We start from the raw sequence: 17685 nt of genomic DNA, 5'->3' as shown, positions 1-17685 counted from the left end.
TTGGTCATCAGATGTTCACGCGGCAGTCAACCTGTTAATCGTTCGTCTTCTCGCGTGAATATGCAATAGCACACCGCGTGCAAGAACTTTCGCCATGAATAGCTGATGGCTAATAAGTATCTCCCAGTAATGTTTCGTGGTCGAACCGCGAACCCCTCTTAACGGAGGTTGAATTAATAATATTCGGTGTCGCATTTCCCAAACGGACGACTGTCACCCGTATCGGCTATGGCCAACCCCCTTCTGCCACCCTCGACCAGTTACATCTATCCATCGAGCGTGCATAAGAATGGTTTCTTGAGTTTGCGAAGACAACAGCTGCAAACTCTTTGTAATATTAATCAGTTTCGTATAAGAGACAGAGTAGCAGAAACCCCTTAAAGAGGCCACGATCGATCTGTCGGCTACCTGGTTCCTCAACCCTCTTGATCGATGCTATTCCATCTGTAAATCGATGTGTTTGTGCAGCTCTGATAAAAGTAAACCGCTTTAATGTAACTGGTGCACTATTTCCGGGAAGCTCGATGCGTGAGAGGCAACGTTTGAGATCTACAAACAAGATTCTTCGTGATTGAACCAAAGTTCCTGGGAACTGGAGGAATCGAAGCGATTCTGCTATGTAATTGAGCTGGGAAATTCAGGAAACTAAACTGTATAATACAGAAGGAAGATTTGGGGAAATTAATTATCCAGTCGAAAAGGAAATTTGGGAAAATTGCGTATCTGATTAAGAAGGGAAATGCAAGGAAATTATGTATTTAATTTAGGAAGGAAATTCGAGGAAATTAAGTATTTAATTGAGAAGGGAGATTTAATGAAATTAAGTATATAATTGAGATAAGAAATTCAGAGAGATTAAATCTAAAATTTGGATAGGAACGTAAATAAATGAAATAAATGATTCGGAAAGAAAATTAAGGGAGTCCAAATTGTGTCTTTTCAGCTGTGGGTGCGAGGTGTGGTAAAAGGGGAACTGTTAAAACAGGCACAAACCTCACCTAGAGGTGTCTCGGACCCCCAAAATCATGGGGAGACCACCCTCGAGAACAAAGATATATCCAGTCTTTTCGTATTTGCAGCCACTGAATATAGTAGGTAAGGTAGTTTCGGTATCGATCACGCGTTCTATTCTCGTGCAAATTACCCTAATTCACCAACGGCAACGATAAGCTTTCTGAACCTAAAATTACAGTGAAAGCAATGAATATTTCACAAAAACAGGGATTAGAAGATTCGCATGATCGGAGCTCACATCGAGGCGAATTAAATAACAATCAGTCAGAGACGAAAAGGGTTGATTCCTGAAATTTAATCTGAAATCACGAAAATAACATCTTCGCGGATGGATTTAAGGGTTGCACCTCGTGTCTTCAACGACTATGCAACTTTTGCAATGTGAGCTCGAATACGAAGGATTATCCTCGTTTAATGATTAACTTAATCGTTACGCGTCTCGTCGATGCTGTTTATCGTTCTGGGATACAATTAACGGGTCCGATTTAAACGAGATCGCGGATGCGCGTGTTTAATGACACGGAACGCCATTACACAGTATAAAATCGTTTGTTTGCACGTAATCATCGCCGCGTGCCTCTTGACGCTCTGCGATTTCGTTGTTTCAGCGGTGATGATTTTAATCGCGTTCCCATCGGTTTCGCTGCGCTTGCGGCGAGCTTTCGCGATCGAACGCGGATTTTGTTTCTTCAGCGATTTCAATCCACGCGAAATTAGTAAAGAGAGAAATTCAATCGAACGAAACGGATTGAATAATTTCGTTTGGTGAATTACTATTAAATCAGCTAATTAAGTGGTTAAATTATTTAACGATGTGAACTTTAAGATAGCTTTCGAATCTATGAAAAAGAAATCAAAGAAATCAATCCAACGAAACGCTTTGAATAATTGTGTTTGATGAATTACTTAATATTAAATCAGCTAATTAGGTGGTTAAATTATTTAACGATGTGAACTTTAAGATAACTTTCGAATCTATGAAAAAGAAATCAATCAAACAAAACGAATTGAATAATTTCGTTTGGTGAATTACTATTAAATCAGCTAATTAGGCGGTTAAATTATTTAACGATGTGAACTTTAAGATAACTTTCGAATCTTTGAAAAAGAAATCAATCGAACGAAACTGATTGAATAATTTCGTTTGGTGAATTACTATTAAACCAGCTAATTAGTTGTTTAGATTATTTAACGATGTGAATTTTAAGATAGCTTTCGAATATATGAAAAGGAAATCATACAATCATATCAGAAAAAGAATCTCTATCAGATTGCTGTTCACCCTATTCTCGGTATTGCTCTCCAGTCACCCTCTCGAACGAATCATCCCTTTCGCGAAAGGCTGGTCGTTCGACGTCTCCGTGGACCGGAAACGGGGTTTGAATATTTCACCGAGGCAGTTCGAGATACATGCCAGAAACGAGGCTGTCTCGAACAAAGGCTGACGTCACGAATCAACTGTCCTCCCCCGCGAATCCAATGTCCTTCTACTTTCCAATAAGCATCCACGGATTTAAGCTCGTCAACCCGAAGGCCCGTGCACGTTAATAATTTCGAGCAACGCTTATCTCGATTTAGCATGATGTATCACGTGCTATACACGGAACAGGCACGCGGTAATTTATTCAAACGCGTACACACGTACCGTCGTCCTGCACGTAACGTTGCACAGCTTACTCCCACGCGGTACGCGCGCTTCAGCCCCGCGAGCTAGCAATTCGTCCTTTTTTTTTCTCCTTTTTTTCGTTCCGCGCCACGGAAAGATTCAACTTTTGGCACTGTTCCTCTTTTCACGCGCGCGAAATTAGCGATCGCAATTAGTCGCGGCTAGAAAGCACGACTGCAAGCTCTTCTTCTCCCTTGTTTTCCGCGATCTTGCTTCGGGCTAACCGGGACCGTGCACGACTGATTGTTTTCCTCGGTACTGTTCTCTTCCACCGTTCGTTGTTCCCTTTCTTTTCGCGTTTCCTTCTTTGTTACTTGCCTTTATATTATACTTTTTGTCCGCTAGTACGTACGAGGTGTCCCACTAGAGACGGCTTGCTTATAGCTTAGGGAGAGCCAAGAATAGAAGAGTAGTCCCGAGGAAAGTTAGATATCGTTAAATATTCTGTGATTGCGTATGGTGTATAGACCGGTGTGCATTACGTAGCTGCAAAATGCATTTCCGTACGTTCGTATCATGTAATTGTACTTGCCATCGTATACGGGACAGTAGCAGAATAATTGAATTTGTAGAGACGTAGCTTGAAAGGTATTTCAACTCTGTGAGTACACTTAGGTTCGTTTGTTCTGTTTTGAAAATCCACATGGGAAATATTTTTTGGAACTTCGGGATTTCTAAATTAATTAACAAATGCACTCAATCTCTCTCTTAATCAAAACTATCCAAAATCACTGTCTGCAATAACAGGACCATATAAACGCAGTGAAAAAAGCATCGATGACTTTAGTCATCATTTATTGTCCCCTTTTTTTCACTGGTTCCATTGTATTCCCCATTTTCTCCCCTCTTTACTTCCTCTTTGTCACTCATTCATTCTTTCTTCTCTCCATTCCACCCCGATAAAGGGGCTTCATCCCCGTTCCGTCTGCCCCCCACGCTCTCACTTTCTCTTTCCTTCTTCCCCTATTTTCTGTTTCGTCCACCCCGTTGAGACGCGCCTCCCGAGGGGGACGTAAACTCTCGGACAAATTGCTACGAGTGTTTACGTTAAATCGCCGTTGCAATTTCGTTCCTCGCGGTCGAAGAACGTTCGTAAAAGCGTGCGATAACTATCGGAAGACGGGCTATCGATGTAAGAGAAGTTTCGACGGGTCAACTCGTACCCTGTCTCGCGCACCCGCGTTTACCCGGATTAAGACGACCCCTACGTCTTCGTGTTCGATACTAAGCGTTCTCGTGTACGCTTTGCACACACGCTAATCCTACGCGGGAGGATAAGATTAATTATGGCAAACGGGAAGCAGGAGATTGTTCCAAGTTGTTCGCGGCCATGTCTACGAGCTCATGAAGATGGCTCGAGGGGTTCAGTGGAACTAAGGGCTACCAAGATCTTAATTGTCTTGTGAATATTTTGCTGAAGGGGTTGACTCTTCGAGTATTTACTCGATTATGAATTTCTGACTTTCAATTTTAATAAACGTAAAAAAGAGGACCACTTCGGACTATCCAAACTTTCTTAGCTACTTAAGTTATTAGGACCTTCAAAACTGAAGCCATTTTCCTAATGAAAATTCACCAACCAACTCATCCTATATATTTACACTTGTTTCGTAAGCACATTTCAAAGTAAATCTTAATGTAACGTCGTAATTCGCAACACCCCGACTGTTTCATTAAGTAAAAGGTTGTCTGATTGCCAACCCTATTCACCCTTGGAAAATCATGTTACGTATCTATTCTCTTTTTGATTAATTATAAAAACTACCTCTCTATCCTAACAACCCCCATGAATTTTTATCAATTATTCCCCTCTATATACTGGAAGAATCAATAGAACAACTGAAACCATCGCCGCGCGATCAACCGTAGACAGAAGTTAATCCGTCGAACAAAGACGGAACGGAAATGGGTCCCCTCGACGCGATTTATTTACACCGAGGCTGGTATCGGTTTCTTGGACGCGTAACCAACCGATTCGGAAGCTAGTTTACCGTTACACCCTTCCCTATCCCTGTGAAGACGTCCGCAACGCCTGTAACCTCGTTCACCGTGGTTGGATCCGATTTCACGTTCGAACGACTCGCCGGTGATCGACCGTCAGAAATCCCATACGTTCCCGCGAGGATCTTCGTCGTCGGTTGCCTTCCAGTGCAATCCGACCGTTCGCTCGAATGATATTCATTCGATCCTCGATGGACTAGCCGGCTGCTGGACGAACTGCGGTAACAATGACTTCGGGGCGAATGCGGCTCGCGCGCGTTAATCGGCGAACAAAGGGGAGGAAGATTAGATCCTCGGGGCGCATCTTGATTCGGTCGGGTTTTAACCGTACAATTAAGTACCTGCTTTATTCCTTTTTACACCTATAGAACTGGGTCACTTGCGTCGTCTTAGAGTTTTAACAAATTTTGAAATTTTGAAGATGACAAATTATTGTAAAATACAAGAAACTTTTACTTAAATAAAAGGTTATAGATTGTATATATTTTTTTTTATCCAGAAAATCAGCTGATTGATGAAACACAATTACCCAGTGTTTCTTTTTACGCATACATTCTTTTCATCTGCAATTTGCACCAGAAGCATTAATTTCATGCCTCGAAAACAAAAGTTACACTCGAGCGCAGCAAATCATCCCCCACAATTTAAGCAACCTTCCACTATCAGACCCGAAACTTCAAACGATCGACATCCCACCCCCATGGCCGTTGAAACGTTTCCGTAAGCCGACGATTCGTTCGAACTCTGCTACCACCACCCCCAACGAACAACTAGTAAATAAGACAATCGAGCGGAAGTGGCCGGCGCACGCGAAAGAAGGAGCACGCGTCTGATCTGGACGTACCGGAAGGAGGATCGGCATTCGCCGAGGAAGGCGCAGCCTCCGGCGGCACGAGGCTAGCACCGCCAGCAGCATAGTTGCCACCACCACCCCCGACGACAAGGGGATGAAGAAGAGCGACGCTATCGAAGCGAGACGTGTATATATGTATATATAGAGGTGCGCGCACGTCGGCAAGTTCAGTCGTCTACCGCGTGCCGAGCCGCGAGCATCGTGTGCTGGCAACCCTCACTACCGAGAACAACTCACCCCCTTGTCTCCTTTCGTTTCGCCATCGCCACGGTCACGTGTCCCTCGCTCATCCCCGTTGCACGCTCGAACGGAAGTGCAGCCGACCGAGTGCACCAACCCGTCGCGTGGATCCGTCATGTAATTTAGAGCTGCGAACAATTAACGACCCGGTGTCCTTTCGTTCGATTGTTTCGAATTTTTTTCTTTTTTTTTTAGAGGGTTCTTTATATCGTTTTTTTTTTTTTTTTTTTTTTAAGTTTGTTTAGTGTCCATCGTGAGGATCAGAAATGTAATTTACAGCTGCAGACAATTATCAATTCAGTCTCCTATTGTTCGATTGTTTCGAATTTTCTTTTTGGAAATTCTTTTTTTTTTAAAGTTTGTTGTACAGAAGACAATTAACACCTCAGTGTTTTTTTCGTATAACTGTTTCAAATTTCTCCCCATCTCTTTTTTTATTTCTATTTGTCTTAAAACGAGATATGTGCAGGGGTGGTTAATTCAGGATGAACCGACTGGCATGGATTTTTGGTACGTGATTTTGGCGCGCGTTTCGAATGACCGGAACTTAAGGTGATCGATCTTCTGCTTCGTTCGCCGGTGGTTGAATGCAAAGGGTTCAGTGAGATGTGAGCCGAGGATGGAACTGAAAATCAGCATACTGCTTCTAGCGCTTCTACGCTTAGCCAGCACCCTCGAGAGTAAGGATCACTGATTTATTTTCTGAAGAAAGAATCTTGGGATTATTGATTCTCAGTCTATTAACGATCCACAATTTTTTCTATAATATTTATGCACTGATGCTTCGTTTGCAATTCTCTCGATATGTTTACTACTATCAAGATTTGCGTAAACATGTGTTATTCATGAAAGGATCCAGGATACGTATCAGGAAATCTTCGTAGTTCAAGTTGTAGAATCGATGTTCGTGCTTTGGAAACTTCGGATCAAACACGATTCCCTTCGATGCATGCAGAAGAGGCCGGTCAACAGAGTTCGGCCGTTCGATTGCTTCGGATGTTAGTGTTTGCTCGGCGGCGAACTTTTGGCGCGGTTTGCATTGTGTCTGGTGAAATTTCGCTTATCGTTACACCTCTTGAAGGAAACAACCAGACCGCAAAGATTTTTCAACCAAAAGATCATAATCATTATCCGCAGAAAACATTGAAACTGCTTATTACAGTCATAATTTCTTCGTTATGAATGCGAACAATATTCAATGAATCACTGTCGTGGAAGTTGTCGAGCAGGAAAATGAAACACATATGGAAATTGTAGAATAAAAAAGGTTCATTTGCCTGAACATAATCAAAATTAATACCCAGCTAAAAGGCAAACAAAATGACAGCTAACGTGTACAACACTGTAAGCAATTAATCATATCCTGGAAAGGGTAATGGAAATATTCCACAGCCGCGTTGAATCATCCACGAAACATCACGAAACAACTAAAAACACAGAAAATACACAACACGAAACAGTTCATCCCTCCAACGAGTACTTTAAAGTACAACGAAGTGAACATCGAAAGGGTTAGAAGCGTAGGTTACGCGGAGCCCCCGTGAAAACTTGACAACTTCGGTCTAAGAGTGTCCCGTAACGTTCGAGCAGCCCCCGCTCGACGCAGATAAATTCGCGGGCCGGAATTTACGTGTGCAGCTTGATATTCTACAAAGCCCCGGTCTCGAAATCGTGACATGTTTTCCCGCGAGCGTGACAGCGTTGGTAATCGTCGGCCGGTTTACTGCTTCGAGTCAAACAAGAGACGCGATCGCCCGTTCGTGCTGGGTAATAAAGTTCCGCCTCGACTTAGCAAGCAGAGAAAAACGAGTAGACGGAAAGACAAGAAAAGGGTAGAGATCGAGCGTACGCCGAGTGTAAAGACTAAGAGATTCTCCTAAGCGAGCGGATCCCGCTGACTGATACACAACGTAAAACCCCCGTACGCATCGTTAAACCCGGCTTCACAGTTTCCATCGGGCGACGCGATGTCTAAATATACCGTACTCTTCGTGTCTTTCCTTTACTCCGATCGCTTGAGAACCGGGCTCGTTCGGCTTGTTAACGCGGTTACCATGATCAGCGGAGAAGAACTGTTGGCAAGTGCGCCTCGTTTCGCTCGCTGAATTAACCCTTTGCACTTTCAATGTACGATCTTTATCGGACGTACTCGGACTGACATCTTAACGGGTCGAGACAAACGTCGCTGTTTCTGGAAACTGATTTAGAAAGCTAAGGGTACGGAGGAAGTGTAAATCGCGTCGAGATAGGGATGAGTTTTGAAACACTCGTGAAATTTAACGAGGCTTGCACGGATTATCTAATATTTGTAACGTTTCATTAATTTTGATAATTATAAGCTGATAAGCTGACTGAGTAAATTATTTCTGTATAGAAAAATTCCTTTTTGGACAAGAATTACATGTGGAAGCTTTAAAATTACTTAGTTTTTCTGAAATTTTATAAATTACTGTTAACGCTCAGCGGCCACATATGTAGACATTTTTATTCCTTTTCCCATTTTTGCTTTTTGAATTCATTATGAATATTAAGTAATTTTTTCTCACTATAAAAAAGAATCATCACTGAAGAGGTTAAACTTTGGGTATCAAGTTGTAACACTGTTAAGCATATTAAACTAAAGCTACAGATTGAATTATTCAAAGCTTCATTCGCTAAACATAGGGCGAAATATCTGCCATCTGAGTTGCTTTAAATGAAACGTAACGTACCGTCAATCTCGTTGGCCTCTTTCAGGCACGAAGGAGGAGGAGGACCCCGACGAAGACGATGAAGAGAATTACCCGGTGGACGACTACGACTACGGTGACTACGAAACCGCGACCATAACCAGCGATACCGATCTTATCGCCGGTGGCTCGTTGCCGATCTTCCTCGCCGAGCCGGTCGACACGTTCGTGGTGAAGGGGAAGCCAGCAACCCTTCACTGTCGAGCGGCTCAGGCTCTTCAGGTAGGTGAAACGGAATTTCGAATACTCCCCCTAAGAATCGTGCCTCTGAAACGGGCATTGAACATTTCAAAGCGCCTCGACGACTCACTTCACGCGTCCCAATTTCTCCGCTGAGAAATTGAGCAAAACCTTCGCTTGTTAATTGAAGCAAAAAAAAAAGTAGCGCACTAAGGTGGCCGCGTTTGAAACTCGGTTCTTTCCACGAGGAACAATTAGCAAGAGATGCGTCGTGAAATCCGCGAACAAAGAGGACGAGAAACGGAAAGTACACGACTGGATGGCTTTTTGGCCCTGTTCCGTTTCACACGTTCGCGAAACAGGGTCCAAGCAGCGCCATCAAGCCGTCATTTTCCTCTTCAACCTTGTTAACTACTCAAAGCGACAAGGTTTCGCATGGACACGTAGTTTCTGGGGCTTTTCACGCGTTGCTAATTACCTACCCCCTTGGCAAGCTTGTGTTGACGGGATTGCAGGTGTATTTTCGCTGCAACGGTGACCGGGCTGAACGGTCGCAGCAGCAGGATTTTGTCGACCCTCAGACCGGAACGAGGGTCGTCGAGGTCGAGTTGAACGTGACGAGGAACGAGGTCGAGGAGTACTTTGGTAGGGAGAGGTTCAAGTGCGAGTGCGTGGCATGGTCGGGACCAGGTCAGATTCGAGGGCAACCCGTCACGGTTGAGGTCGCTTGTAAGTAGAGAACACTCCAATCTCTTCGCTCGCCTGTCTTCTCATCCTCCCTTTTGCCTATCCTTCTTCGCTACTCGATCCTGCAAGAACGGTTGCTGTATCAACGAACTTCCGAACCTGACACTCTTGACTGAAAATGAAAATCCAATGTATAATCATTTCTTTGATTAACATCGATCGTTGTTAAAGCGTGACTTTAATTTTTCAACACGTTTCTGCATGAAAAGCAGTACACGGTGGCACGATTAAAAACAGCGTCGTCGTTTCATAATAGCCAGCATAATTTCGATTGCACCGCGGAAAAGAGGGAAACCGGGCAGCGTGGAAACGAATTAACACGCGATTGTACCGTGGGGGTGCGAGAGCAGGATTTAGCGGGGGTGAGCGAGCAGAGAAAACGGCCGGGAGCAACTAGCACCTGGAATCGGTCATAAAACGTAACTTCATTAACCCGATTAGCGCGAGTCGACTCTGGAACAGGGCTTTTCCAGATACCCGCCGCGAAATTCACTCTGGTAAGCTCGCTGTCGACGAGGGTTAGTCGAGGGTGGCGCGGGGTTTGTTCGCTTGTTTTCATCGGATATTTCGTGACGCGTAAACCGAGGCCGAAAATCTAATCGATATTCTATTGCAACGCAAACACCTGTGAATACAGAATCGGCGAACTCCCGTTTTCTCGTTTTTCTTTCTTTCCTTTTTTTTCTATTTTCGCGATGCAAACCTGTGTATCGGCACCATGCAAATTGGAATGGTAACCTGTGAACCGCGTATTCCCGCCGCATGACAATGTGCCCCGACTTTCGATTTCTCTGCCCAATCTTCGCCGGTCTGCTGTTTTCGTTGAAAAAATTGAAACGTCTACCTCGGTGCCACTGAATTTTATAGAAAACGAGATAAAATATTTTGGCAAATTCTGAGGAATCAGAAATCCCCGAATTACCGCTCGTCAAAAACTTCGCTTGCTCCGAATTTTCAGGATTTTTCTTAGTAACGCGAAAAAATTCTGGATTAACTACGCTTTTCATCCAGGATTGCGACTGCAGGCGTGCTAGAAATTACCGTGAAATTAATTCGCGAGTTTGTTCGATTTTCTAAAGTGGATCGCGCCTCCAGGTGCCCTGTGGCAAGACGGTACGACGACGACAACGATGTTTCGCTTCGCGACGATCGATACCCGCGTATTCAATTTCGAAAGCACGTCCGTTTCCTGTTTGCGCGCAAATACGAATTTAATTCTACGTCCTGTTTGTCTCGCGTGTTTGCGCGTCGAGCCACACCGCGACGCGACGCGCCCCGTCTGAATGAATATTGCTCTTTCGACTCTTGCGCTCGGCGGAACTTCCGCTCTCAGACTTCCGCGGGAACAATCCTCGCTTCCGTTTTCCGTCCTCGCGACCGAGATGCATGAATAGAATTCTCGATGGTTAGGTGAAAATCGGTGGATTGAACGAGCGAAGAGAAAACTTCGAGAAATTGCTGCTGTACGATTTCAAAAAGTTCATCCTCGTCTAGATAAGCCATTTACATAATTCTACGCTAAAGATTATCCCTTTTAATTTACGTAAATTAACAATTACCAATGTTTTTTAATCAAAACCCGCGTAATGAGACCTCTAACGTTCCAATTTTCGCGGATGTTAACTAAGAACACAGAGTATTATCATAGAACGCATCCGAATCCGCCCCCGACTACCAGCAAAGCATTAATTAAACCTAATGATTCAGGACGAGGTCGGAAAATCCGCGGGAACGAGGCACAAACGGTCGTTCCATTTATCCGCGAGTAGATCCAGGTAACAAACATCCAACGATGATCAAGATGCCTCAATAAACGTAACGCAACCATGCTCCGTCTAATCGTTCATATTCTCCATTCACGGAGCGTATTAAAAAGCATCGTCCCAACGGTGCACGCAATATGTGCATCGGGGTCAAAGGTAGTCTAGACGACTCGTTGGAAGAATGTTAAACCGGGCGCATCGTGGTGCACCGTTGCTTGCCACTCTTCACGAACGATATAAAAGGCAGCTATTTTTCCGTGTATCCACGGCACGGCGCGGCACCGTACGGCACTGCACACCGAATAATATAGCATGGCCGTGTAGCTGGACGAATAGCCAAGCCACCCTTCTCGTGGCCGCGGATTGGGTAAAATCTTTTTCTGCCTTTCCTACCGACAACGCTGCTCGAGTGCGGCATAGACGCGGCTCATGAATGCGGCCCTGCATTTATACGCGCGCACTAATATCGCTGAGTGCCCTACTCCCTTGCTCTCTGCCGTTGTTACCTACCCCTAGCCCCGTTTCACCCTGTCTCGTCGACCTCTCCTGCCTCGTATTTCCGGGGAATATTAAAAAAGCCCGGCACGGACCAACCCGGCGCAGACCTGAAGAAACACTTCCTGTCGCCGCCGTACTCGCTTTCCGTGGAGGCTGGACGGAACGCGGAATTGCGATGCACGCCACCTCTAGGGGTGCCGTCACCGAAGGTGTACTGGCTGAAGAACGGCGCACACCTCGAGACGATCAACAGCTCGACGCCACCTTCGTCCGGTTCCGACAGCATCCCGAACGAGGTGTCATCCTCTGGCAGCTTCCTGCGGACCGCCGACGGACACCTGATACTGGGGGAGGCCGAGTTGAGGCACCAAGGGAATTACTCCTGCGTCGCTGAGAACATCGCTGCGAGGCGGGTCAGTGAACCGGCCGTGCTGACGGTTTACGGTGAGACCTCTTGTTGAATTCCGTGAGACCGGTCGCCCATGAATATTACATCGGTCGTCCGCCCACGGCGTTACTGTAATTAGACACGGTGATCGCGTATCGGTGATAATTAGGCGTAATGCATTTTTTATATTGCCGAGTCGTTTGTTGCGTGGAACGGAACTTTGCTTACACAATGGGAGAATCGGTAATGTCGTGTTGCGTGGGAGATTACGGGCCTTCAGACTGAGGTTCAGGGACTGATTGAGAAATTGATAGACCGAGTGTAGTAAACGGTGTTAGAGGTTGTGTCGGTTTTTTAAACGTTCTAGATTATACAGTCGATGGTGTAGATGGTATAGTTCTACTTAATTAATTAATTGATACGCGTATTCAACGCATATTTGTTCACAAAATTTATCATTCTTTTAACATTACTTCATCATGGATTCCCAGTAAACGGCGGATGGTCTTCGTGGTCCGGATGGTCGGACTGCAGCACCCGTTGCGGCAGAGGTGTGCAAAAGAGGACGCGAACCTGCACTAACCCGGTGCCTATCAATGGAGGTCAAACCTGTCCAGGTCCAGCTACGCAAAGGGTGGAATGCAATCCTTCCTGTCCCGGTAAGCTGTTCAGCAGCATCCAATTATAAAACAATTAAAGGACATACTAGCCTGTGGTCCGAAGCAGACACCGATCCCTTGTGTCACCGACGAAGGGATCAAAGACGAGACACTTGTAAAGAAGCAACTGGTATCGGAGATGTAACCATCCCAGATGGGATGGGCCAGGCGGAATCTGATAACCGAGATTTAATCGGGATTTTCAAGTTCACCCGTTGCTTTCAGCGGTCGACGGCAGATGGTCAAGCTGGTCCTCGTGGTCCGCATGCGGTCCCGATTGTTCCAGAGTAAGGAGGAGATCCTGCAACGACCCCCCGGCGAGCAATGGTGGTCGTCCCTGTCAAGGCAAGGACGTCATCGTCGAGTCTTGTTCCGCGGATCGATGTAATGGTGAGCTCCAGCTGGGCCGTTGCCTTATTTTTTTTTCCCCCCCCTTTCTTTTTCGTTGTTCCCGGTGACTGGACCCGGGTCGACGTCGGACAATTTATTACGAGCGAACGGGCTTCCTTTCTCCCGCGTCGCGTACGATGATCGTTGCTCGCGGTTCGAACACCAGGATGATACGATTTAAATTAATAATGACTCGCAGAAAGGTCTGGATCGTTTGTTAGCCAGTTGGGCCACGAAGACGAAGAGTGCAACGTAATCTCGTTCGATTAAACCGAGCAGAGGACGAGCGGAATGTCTGCCGTTGTTAAGCGGAACGTCGTCGAGGTTAGATTAAGTTTTCGAGGATAGATCGTTAGATGGAACGAGGGAGATTAAACGATGCACGTTCAGCTTGTTAACGTGCCAGATAAAGCAACCGTGTTCCGCGTACTCTGTAAAATCACGTTCGCTCGAGTAAGTCACTTTCATGACTTGTGCGGTACTGTTGCATGCAGCACTCGGACAGGACGGACCTCGAGTATTCAAGGAAGGTAAATGCACCAGAAATGTCCCGTTTCAGGGAAGATAGTTTGAAACTCTGTTTGTCTGGTCGTAGCAACCAGAGCGATCGATCATAGAAACATACTAGCACTCTGGATCACCTTGAGTCTAGCTGCGATCATTCTCGCCTTGACGACCATCTTCTTCGTTCGATTGATGCGACGGAAGGAGAGAATGGACGCTCTGTACAGCGTCGCGAGGCTAGATTTCCGTCATCCGGCTGACCTCGCCAAAGCGGTAGTATCGAAGAACGATCGTTCGGTCGTGTCCGTGGACAGGCGTTTGGAGCAGGTGATAGACGAATCTAACGCAGCCAGGATGTCTAGGTAAACGATCCTCGAGGAATTAAGCCCCGATCGATTCTTGTCCCCCGTTGAAAGTCTCTCTAACGATACGCAGATCTTGCTCGGAGCATCACTACGACGTGCCGCAGCTCTCGTTGCCCTCGACCACCAGACCGTCGCCCAGTTCATCCGTGGCCAGGTCTTCCTGTAGGAATTCTCAGCGAGGTAGATGCCTGTCGGACAACGAGGAAGGCCGATCATCCCGTAAGAAATCACCTTTGCCCCTTTGAACATCTTTGTCCTTTGACAAGGGACACTGTCTCACTTGTGTGATATCCAGGCTCCACCTATCAAGCGAATCCAGAGAGCACCAACGAGGACGACGACGACCACGACGAAGAAGACGAGGATAATAAAAAGATCGGAGAAGATGACAGAGGTCACGAAGATGCTGGTGGTTTTATCGTCAGGGCGGTGGTTGACGATCAAGGCGCCCTGCTGGTGGTTCCCGAGGTCGGAGTGTCCATGTCCGTGCCCGAAGGAGCCATTCCTCGCGGACGTCGACACAGTTTACACCTGGCAGTTCTCGGAGACGATGCTCTAAGACCTGGTCTCCCACCTGGATTAACCCTTTTGTCAGCAGTGGTGGCTTGTGGGCCGAGTGGCATCGATTTGGTGAAACCAGTGATCCTCCAGTTCGAACACTGTGCCGAACTCAGAACAGGAAATTGGGAACTGAGTCTCTGGTCCACGGATCTCGACTTCGACACTCGTTCCAACGACTCGACCAACTCGTCCACCAGTTCCAACGTCATTTCTGCGACGATGTGGCGTAAAATCCTAACGCTAGGTGGAGAGCCCATCAATCTTCCCGGACAACCATTCGCGCAGCTCGATCATTCTGGAGTGTTCTTGGTCACCGAGACCCCTAATGTGTTCGCGGTGGCAGGAGAAAACTCTGCAGTGGCGCCGGGATTGGCGGTGAAGAGGATCTGCCTGGCAGTTTTCTTGTCACGCGAGAGGGATCACATCAGGTGTCATCTGATGGAGGACACCAAAGCGGCGTTCAAGCTCGTCGTGGAACAGGTTAGTGCTTGAATTATACATTTCGCTAAGTTTCAGGGTCAATACCCATAGAATATTCCTTATCTCGTTTAGGAGCGTCGATTAGGCGGGACCCGCATCGATCATGGAACCCTAGGCTTCAGAGCAGGTGGTTCTCCGCTCCGTATCGACCTGGAGGATAGGGAGAGCGGATTCGTGGAACGTCAAGAGATACCTCATCGTCGAATCTGGTCGTCGACGAGAACAAGCGTAAGAAGATACTTCAGGATCGAAAAAACTGTAGGCGAAGTGAGACTCAGCTTTGAGTTACGAGCTTGTCAGTGCGGTTTCGAGGAGCACACCTTGTTTCTGAGAATCGACCTGGATCTGATGAAGAGAAACGGATCGAATGGAAAGAGAACCACTAAAACTGAGTCATCGATCGTTTTACGTGGCAAGAATTCAACCAGGTCGACGGAGTCGGTCGTTTCTAGACCATTCAGGTATCACAAGTCTATCTATGCTTATTATCAAATTTTCACGATTTTTATCGTTTAACGATGTATGATTTTGCTGAAGATTTTCCAAAACTCTGAGAAAACAACTGTGCCAGTGTCTGGATCCGCCAAGCGCACGAGGAAACGACTGGAGGATGTTAGCACAAAGACTTCAAGTCGATAGGTGAGTTTCTATTATCGTAGAGGCAAAGTTTAAATACTAATTAAGCTGTTGTTTCTGATTTCAGATACGTGGATTATTTCGCGACGAAAGCGAGCCCAACGGAGCATATCCTGGACCTCTGGGAGGCGAAACACCAAGAGGCCACGGCTCTCGCCGATCTACTGAACCACCTGAGACTTATGGGACGCGTGGATGCCGCGAACGTCCTCGAAAGTCGCCTCGGTCCATGGATCTGAAGGCTCCCAACGCTGATCACTGCCATTCCAACGTTCACACCTTTACATATGTTTTGTACATATAAGAGAATCGAAATTTCTATCAAGCCTAAGAAGGATCGATGTAGAACCACGTTGCGGAGAAGCAACAACCGTGTTTGTACATAAAGTTCGTTTATAGCAAACATCATTAAAGTGTTATCAATTATTTAATTAGAAGGTCTTATCCTCTCTTCCAAAACCACTCAACATTTCATAGGAAATTCGCTTCACGCCCTCGATGAATTAACTTCGCAAACGACCCCTATTGTATCCGCATCGAATCTCCGATTTTCCGGATTCCCCATGGAGGCCCTTTGCAGTGATAATGGGTTCTCAAGCATCTGTTCGCCGATACCCGTCATCCTCCCGTTTCCTACTGAAAGGACGCTAATCGGTCGCGTGTAGGACGAACGTAGAATCCCAGCCGTCCGTTTCTCGTCCATCGACGAGCCAACCCCTGTTCGCAACAGTTTCGCTAACAATGCGATTGCCCTCACCACTGGAAGAACGGAAGTTGCAAATGACGTTCGGAGGGGCCAATTTGCACCTGAATACCGGGATGGCCACGTTCCTTGAACCGATGCGGCGCGCGGCCAGCAGAATGCTGTCGCGAGTGCATTTAGCCGACCATTTGGCTGCCATTCGAATGGATCGTATCGCGGTGCGGGCATTTCAGGTAGGCTGCTAGGTATCGCGTCCAAGAGCAAGGATGCGTGGGATGCTCGAAACAATGGGCATTATCCGGCTAAACATGGGAATGGGGGTCCTGCGATTCTGGCAGGCTTCGAGGAGCTATAGGTATGCGTAGGATGCCAGCCCTCATATAGGTATGCGTGTATCCCTTTACCTCCCCATCGATGTTGCACGCCGCTTTGCCCTCTTCCTCCCTCTCTGGATCCTCTTCGAAGGATCGAGCGGACGCTCGCAGAGGGATGGGCGAGCATTTAATCACAGGAGCCCGCTGTTGGTAATTCCGTTGGACAATGGCTGTTGACCTGCGTCGCTAGGGATGCCGTACCGGTCACCCTTTCGCGCCGATACCGCGGATACGTCCTCTTTGTCGATCACTCGATCTGATCTTTTCTATTTTTTTATTTCTGAACTGTTGAGCGAAATTGATTAATTCGGTTACGATCAATCGAATGAAATGTTGCGACACTTAAGAGCCGATTGGAGAGATAATAAAGATCTCTATTTATAATTTTGAAATTTTCTTAATTGCATTTATCAAATAATAGCATACAACTTTAATTACTAATCACGAATATCTGGAAGTTATTAATAAGAGATTGAGAATTTAAGCTCATTAGAAAATCGCTGAATCAACCCTTAAGATCGTATCTACTGAAAAATCATGCAAACTTAAATTAAACCCGACGGCAGTGTCCCCAGATTATTCCCAAACGGCGTATAATACAATTTCTAGCCCGAAACTGACCCGTTATTCCCATACGAGTGTCATCAATCTTCTGGAGATTAGCGCGTGCTATCAAACACACGGAAAATCGAGAAAGTAGCGATTTCTGATGGCAGCCACTCGGTGTCGATAACGTCGCCGTAACGACGCGGTTATTGCCACGTTGTTCGACCGCATCGTATATGCATAATCCACGTCAGAGTCGCATAAATTCCAGCTCCAGAACCGTATTAATTTCCCGACTAATCGCGATTGGGATCTACAGGCAATTACGAGAAGGATAGGCCAATCAGATCGGCGGCCGCCGCCACGCTCGCTTCCGTTAACGCGGAAG

The 17685-nt window shown here is 46.3% G+C and overlaps 1 protein-coding gene across 2 annotated transcripts; it reads left to right on the top strand.

Annotated features, from left to right (window-relative positions):
- The first annotated feature begins 5706 nt into the window (after window positions 1-5706).
- LOC117605921 (netrin receptor UNC5C) lies at window positions 5707-16067 on the top strand. Of its 2 annotated transcripts, XM_034327735.2 has the most exons (14): window positions 5707-5891; window positions 6244-6454; window positions 8511-8725; window positions 9199-9412; window positions 11797-12135; window positions 12571-12738; window positions 12964-13128; window positions 13623-13658; window positions 13724-13994; window positions 14068-14216; window positions 14293-15038; window positions 15111-15499; window positions 15576-15677; window positions 15742-16067. In XM_034327735.2, the coding sequence occupies exons 2-14, from the start codon at window positions 6394-6396 to the stop codon at window positions 15911-15913; spliced, it is 3027 nt and encodes a 1008-aa protein (XP_034183626.1). In that variant the 5' UTR covers window positions 5707-5891; window positions 6244-6393; the 3' UTR covers window positions 15914-16067. The 2 variants fall into 2 exon arrangements, with proteins under 2 accessions (XP_034183626.1, XP_034183625.1); XM_034327734.2 differs by having other exon boundaries at window positions 5707-6454.
- The last annotated feature ends 1618 nt before the right edge of the window (window positions 16068-17685 follow it).

This window comes from Osmia lignaria, chromosome 2 (assembly GCF_051020975.1).
Source record: "Osmia lignaria lignaria isolate PbOS001 chromosome 2, iyOsmLign1, whole genome shotgun sequence".
NCBI classification, from domain to species: Eukaryota; Metazoa; Arthropoda; class Insecta; order Hymenoptera; family Megachilidae; genus Osmia; species Osmia lignaria.
The sequence above is the reverse complement of the archived record's forward strand: the minus strand, read 5'-3'. Positions and strand labels throughout refer to the sequence as shown.

Excerpts from the sequence above, each read along its gene's own strand:
- LOC117605921 (XM_034327735.2), top strand. The coding sequence starts at position 6,394 with ATGGAACTGAAAATCAGCATACTGCTTCTAGCGCTTCTACGCTTAGCC. Across the intron at positions 9,413-11,796 it reads CGTCACGGTTGAGGTCGCTT|ACCTGAAGAAACACTTCCTG; the intron begins GTAAGTAGAGAA and ends AACCCGGCGCAG. Across the intron at positions 13,129-13,622 it reads TTCCGCGGATCGATGTAATG|CACTCGGACAGGACGGACCT; the intron begins GTGAGCTCCAGC and ends TGTTGCATGCAG.